The 6,082-nt window shown below is 49.8% G+C and overlaps 1 protein-coding gene across 1 annotated transcript; it reads left to right on the forward strand.

Moving 5' to 3' along the window:
• Positions 1-3,360: 3,360 nt before the first annotated feature.
• On the forward strand, positions 3,361-6,039 carry C1QTNF8 (C1q and TNF related 8). Its single transcript, XM_027656804.1, has 2 exons — positions 3,361-3,726; positions 4,380-6,039. The coding sequence occupies exons 1-2, from the start codon at positions 3,447-3,449 to the stop codon at positions 4,925-4,927; spliced, it is 828 nt and encodes a 275-aa protein (XP_027512605.1). The 5' UTR covers positions 3,361-3,446; the 3' UTR covers positions 4,928-6,039.
• Positions 6,040-6,082: the final 43 nt, after the last annotated feature.

Genomic DNA, 6,082 nt, shown 5'->3' on the forward strand with positions numbered 1-6,082 from the left:
TTGCTCCAAGCCCTGTCCAACCTGGCCTTGGACACTTGCAGGGATGGGGCAGCCACAGCCTTGGAGTGAGTTGGGACCAGAGCAGACAAAGCCCAGTTTGTTGTGTGCTGCCTTTTGAGGAAGAAAAACCTCTGCAGGCCAAATCAAACCCCTCAGCAGCACATTGGACAAAACAAGGTCACAACAATTGGCTTTAAGTGAAAAAACAAATGGTTAAAAACAACCTCTCACTTTTCCTCCCAGAACTGAAATTCTGAACCTCATTCTCTTTTTTTGCATTTTTTTTAAGGTGCCCCATTTAACTTCCCCACCACAAGGGGTTATATTTGCTTCTCCTCTGAAATTTGGCTCCAACCATTGTTTCCTCCAGCCTGACACGCTCTGGTTACAGGGAAATTCTTACCATGCTTGTTTCCTTTCCTGTCCCATCATTTCTCTGGTTTGAGGTTTCCCTCCCCCCTGAGCTCTGCTTTTGTGCTGGATGTCTGTCAGACACAATCCCATCCTGCTGAATTTATCCCTGGAAGTGTCCAAGGCCAGGTTGGACAGGGCTTGGAGCAATCTGGGCTAGTGGGAGGTGTCCCTGCCCATGGCAGGGGGTGGAACTGGGTGAGCTTTAAGGTCCCTCCCAACCCAAACCATTCCAGGATTCATCATTCTTCCCTTGCAGTCCTCTCAGACTCCTTCCTTTCCATCTCTTTCCTATTTTCCTTCTCCTGTCCTTGTTTTCTGTGCCCAAGCTGCAAATCTGAACCTCTCTTTACTCACCTACATTGTTAAGTTTTCACCTGACTCCGAAATATCACAACCAAATCCATGTTTCTGCCACAACAATGTAAGAATTGCCCTAAATTTTGAAGGAAATTGTGGTGTGGAGGTGTCAGCTCCAGGATGCCCTGAATTGACTGAATTGTTGCATCATTTGCTTTTTTCTGTTTTGCTTTTTTTTCCAAATGCAATTTCTAGCCAATAACTTGAGTTATTGCTCTTCCTGAATCACTCAAGTGGCCACAAATCCTTCAGTGGGGGCTTGAATTCTTGTCATGTGAGCTGTGCACAACCTGAACACTGAGTTTTCACCCAGACTGGCTTTTTTTTTTCCTCCCTCAAGCCACTTCTAAAATCAGGAAAGTCCTTCACCTCAGGGAAAATAATGGCCTGTAAAAATGTAGAGTGATTTCTTCGTGTTTATGAATCCTTTCCCTTCTGCTGTTGTAAATAATGAATGTTCTTCCTCCTTCATGGAGGTACCACCAGCTCTGCTTCAATGTCCTGATAATGGGATCAAACAGCCTGGACTTTATCCCAGGTTATTGTTTGCCCACACTCCCGGGAGGGGCTAAAGGGCTTTTATCCCAAAGGGGATGGATTGGCTCCGAGTGCTGGGGGCTCTGAGTGAACATGGAATAGCTGAGGGTGGAAAAGCCCTCCAGGATCATCAAATCCAACCTTGTCCCCCAGCCCAGAGCACTGAGTGCCACATCCAGCCCTTCCTTGGACACCTCCAGGGGTGGGGACTCCAAACCTCCCTGGGCAGCCCCTTCCAAGGCCTGACCACCCTTTCCAGGGAGAAATTCCTCCTGATGTCCAACCTGAACCTTCCTCTTGTCCTGTCCCTTGTCCCCTGGGAGCAGAGCCCGACCCCCCCTGGCTCCCCTCTCCTTTCAGGTACTTTTAAAGGGCAATAATTTCCCCCCCTGAGCCTCTTTTCCCACAGATTAAGACACTGGGTCTTCCACAGACATTCTGTATACTCACAAACCTAAATCACTCCATAGGAGACCCCAGAAACCCCAAATCCTCTCTGCAGTCCAACATTCTGCTTTGGTCACACTCAGGCTGGTTATTCCTGACTTTCTGTCCATTTAAACTTTTCTGTTCCTGGCTGGCAGCACAAAGATGGCTTAAGGAGTGAATGGAAATTAAAAAGGACTTAATGAAAATGAAATTCAAGCCCTGAACGCCGATAGAAAAGGAGTATTGATCCCTCCTGGAAGGAGGGACAATCATGAATAGGAAGATATTTGGAGTTCTGAGGGATTTGATGAAAGGACTTGCACTGCTGGCAGAGGGAAAGTCATTATTATGTTGCTGTTAATGAGTATTTATGGGCTTTCCAAGGAGCTGCATTACACCAAGTAATAAAAGGTGTGAATGACAGGGGCAGGTAAGAACGAGAAGAAAACATCTCCCAGGAATGCTGGGACAATCCTTGCCTAGACTGACACGGTTTTTTTTCCTCTCTATTTTCCCACCTGGCTCATTTTGTTCCCAGTGAAGCCTTTGAGCAGCCCCAGGGCAGGATGCCCTCCCTCCCTCTGCAGGTGGGACCTGTGTGTTCATGGAGAGACTCCTGAAATCCAGGACATCCAGATCCCACCTTCCCCCTCTCTTCCAGGAATTCCAGCTGGTAGAAGAGGAGCTGTGAGAGCTGTTCCCAGCCTGAGGTCGATACAAGTCCATCTCACTAATTGGACCTTGGAGAAGCTCCATAAAGGCATCGATCCAAAAAAATCTGCCCTGGTTGAAGCACCACTGCAATCAGTGGGATGACACTAATTACACATGGAACCAGGAGGCAGCTGCCTGCCTCCAGCTCCAATCCCTTCCTAGGGTTTGGGAGCCAGAGAAAATTCCCATCACTGCCCTGTGTCCAGCGTCCCCTCCCTGTGTTTCACTCAGGGCTTTCAGAGCTCACCAGCAGCAGCTGAAAATGTAACAGAGCATCTCAAAACCCAGAGGTTGTGCAGAGCAAATCCCACCTTGCTTTGGGTTTTCTTTTTGCAGCTATTTGGCTTTGCATTCCACACACTGGAAAATAAACAGGGAAAGTCCACATAGGAATTCTGCTGGGGAGAGCAAGGGGGGCATGGTCAGAACCACGAGTCTTCTTGGGAAAAGGTTACTGGGAAGAGGTTCCCAGCCAGAGGCTGCAGGAGAATGTCTAAAGAGAGAAATGCTTTTTGTTTCTTTTAGTTTCATTTTTCTTCAGGTTTTTTTCTTCAAAAAAACCCCCCTGGCTTAGGCTCTATATTGAAATAAAGTTGCATATTCTGCCTTTCATTTTGAATTTTGCAGGATGCTGGTGGAACAAACCAAGAGAGGAACACTTTGTGGCTTTTTTTGTGGATGTCTTTTACCCAGAACCTTCTGTAGGGGCTGTTCCAAGAGCAGCCAAGCAGCGACTGCACCTCCAGCAGAGCTGGAGCTTCTCATCTCAGCAGCTTTTGTTTGGTTTGGGGTTTGGGTTTTTTTTTTTCCTTCTTTTGTTTACCTGGTGTCTCTTGTCAGGCAATTTTAGGTAATGAGGGACAGGGGTTGCCTTTTCCACTGCTTGTAAACAGCAGGGATGTGGGGCCACCATTCCCACCTGGAGTCTCCCGGTGCCACTCCAAGCTCGGCTAATAATTAACCCCAAGAAAAGCACCTCGAGGTAACACCGACAGATGGCTCTGATTGGAATCGCTGTGTTAATAATTCCTGTTCCTTTGCTGGTCCAGCTGGCCCTGCTGAAGATGAGGGTGGTGCTCCTGCTGCTCCTGGTGTCCATGGGGAATGTCGGAGCCGAGCTGGAGAAGGGCCCCCCCAGGCGCCTGTCATGCGTGCGCTGCTGCGGCCCCTCGGAGCAGCCCGTGTCCATCCTCTCCTCCAGGCACACCAGGATGAGCAGCAGCCCCTACTCTGTGCCCAAAGTCCAGCCCACCATAGACATCACCATCCTCAAAGGTGGGTACAGCCAACCACCCCCATGGCAGCCTTTGCCTTCCTCGCTCCTCCCTCCTCCACGAGCTCTTCCGGCGTGTCCACCCGGAATGAGGGGTGCAAAAGTCTCTAATCCATCAAAACCCCAAATCCTGGGAGTTCATGTTAGAGGTCACACCAAAACCCGGGTTCAAACGTTCTCACTAAGTTACTAAATGGTTTAAAAACTGGTGGGGGAAAAAAAGAAAAAAGGCTTTTTCCACGGTGCATTTCTTGTCTCAGCAAGGCTGACAAATAAAAGCGAAGTGTGAAATGCAGGAGGTGCTCCTGTGAGCACACACAAGACCCAACCACCTCTCCCAGGCTCAAATCAGGCCTCAGCAGAACCGAAAACTTGTGTTGCCCCCGTCTCTGCACCAAGAGGGTGAGAGATGAACGCTGGGTTCATGTCCCTGCTGTGGTCAGGCCATGGAACATCAGCACCACCAGCTTGGTGCAGCCAAGCTTCCCCCTGGCTTTATCCTCCTGAAAAATGGGAAAGTGCTGATGTTTGACCACTATTTGTGCTGGGAAAGCAGCACCCCAGCACCTCCTCTGCTCATTGTCTCCCTCAGAGCGTTCCCACAGCTCGGGCTCCGCGCGCTCGCGTCTCACGAGGTTTTCCTTTCTGCTCGCAGGGGAGAAGGGCGAGATGGGAGAGAAGGGATTCCCTGGAGCAGTTGGGAAGGCTGGAGAGCGAGGGTTACGCGGCCTGAACGGCAGGAAGGGCCAGAAAGGGCAGCCCGGCCCTCAGGGCCACTCCTGCAAGCAGCTCTTCGCCGCCTTCTCTGTGGGCCGGAGGAAACCCCTGCACAGCTCCGACTACTTCCAGCTCGTCACCTTCGACACCGAGTTCGTGAACCTCTACCAGCACTTCAACATGTTCACGGGGAAGTTCTTCTGCTACGTGCCGGGCGTCTACTACTTCAGCCTCAACGTGCACACGTGGAACTACAAGGAGACCTACGTGCACGTGATGAGGAACGAGCGGGAGGCGGCCATCCTGTACGCCCAGCCCAGCGAGCGCAGCATCATGCAGAGCCAGAGCCTCATGCTGGACCTGCAGGAGGGCGATGAGGTCTGGGTCAGGATGTTCAAGAGGGAGAGGGAAAACGCCATTTACAGCGAGGAGTCCGATGTTTACATCATCTTCAACGGGCACCTCATCAAACCGGCCGGGGAGTAGCCGCTCGCCGGCTCCGGGCGCGAGGCTTTGGTAGATCCAGTAGAGTCTCCCCTCGTAGAAGTGCACATCTAGATCCGCTTGGAAGGGTTACAGATCTGTAAGGGTTGTCTGTCCATGCCCAGTGAAAGTGGAGGTGACTGTTCCAAGGTGCTACGAGCTGCACAAGCACCCACAAGGCTTCAACTCCAGCTTTGCAACCCTGTGTAGGCCCCCAGTAACATCCCCACCAAGCTGGCAGCAAAAATTTAACTCCTTTGCCCTCCTTTAGAGGAGAAATTTTAACTATATCTGAGGTGCTAATGGGTGCTAATTAAGGAATGTCATTCTTCCTGCTATTTGGGAATCTTTGCATAGTCCAGGAAGGATTACAGATTTATAAGGGTTGTCTTTCCATGCCCAGTGAGGGTGGAGGTGGCTGTTCCAAGGTGCTACGAGCTGTACAAGCACCCACAAGGCTTCAACTCCAGCTCTGCATCCCTGTGTAGGCCCCCAGTAAACCCACGAGACCCAGTAATATCCCTGCTAAGCTGGCAGCAAAAATTTAACTCCTTTGCTCTCCTTTAGAGAAGAAATTTTAATTATTTCTGAGGTGCTAATGGGTGCTAATTAAGGAATGTCATTATCCCTGCTACTGGGAATCTTTAAATTGTCCAGGAAGGTTTATAGATCTATAAGGGTTGTCTGTCCATGCCCAGTGAGGGTGGGGGTGGCTGTTCCAAGGTGCTACGAGCTGTACAAGCACCCACAAGGCTTCAACTCCAGCTTTGCAACCCTGTGTAGACCCCCAGTAACATCAACCCTAAATTCCAGTTTTGTTCCATTGCACTCAACATTTTGTTCTGAGAGCACAATTCCAGAATTAAATAGCAGCTTCTCCACCTGGGAAAGCTTTTCCAGAGGCACAGAGCTGGAAGAGCCACAGCTACCCCTCTGTACTAATACCAACATTCCTTATAAGAACATCCAGCAGGGCTGGGAATGTGGGTTTCCCATTTGAAAATGGTGGGATGTTTGGAATTTGCTGAGCTATAATTCCATGGCTGGAAATTGCCATGTCATAGCACCGTCATTTCTGGAAAATGGAGAGGAAAACTGTGAAGAAAAGAGGCCTTTTCTGCAAAAAAAAAAAAAAAAAAAAACCCTCAGTGATATTTT

The sequence above is a fragment of the Corapipo altera genome, unplaced genomic scaffold (assembly GCF_003945725.1).
Source record: "Corapipo altera isolate COAL_440 unplaced genomic scaffold, ASM394572v1 104, whole genome shotgun sequence".
Taxonomy (NCBI): Eukaryota; Metazoa; Chordata; class Aves; order Passeriformes; family Pipridae; genus Corapipo; species Corapipo altera.

Excerpts from the sequence above, each read along its gene's own strand:
- C1QTNF8 (XM_027656804.1), top strand. The coding sequence starts at position 3,447 with ATGGCTCTGATTGGAATCGCTGTGTTAATAATTCCTGTTCCTTTGCTG. Across the intron at positions 3,727-4,379 it reads AGACATCACCATCCTCAAAG|GGGAGAAGGGCGAGATGGGA; the intron begins GTGGGTACAGCC and ends TTCTGCTCGCAG.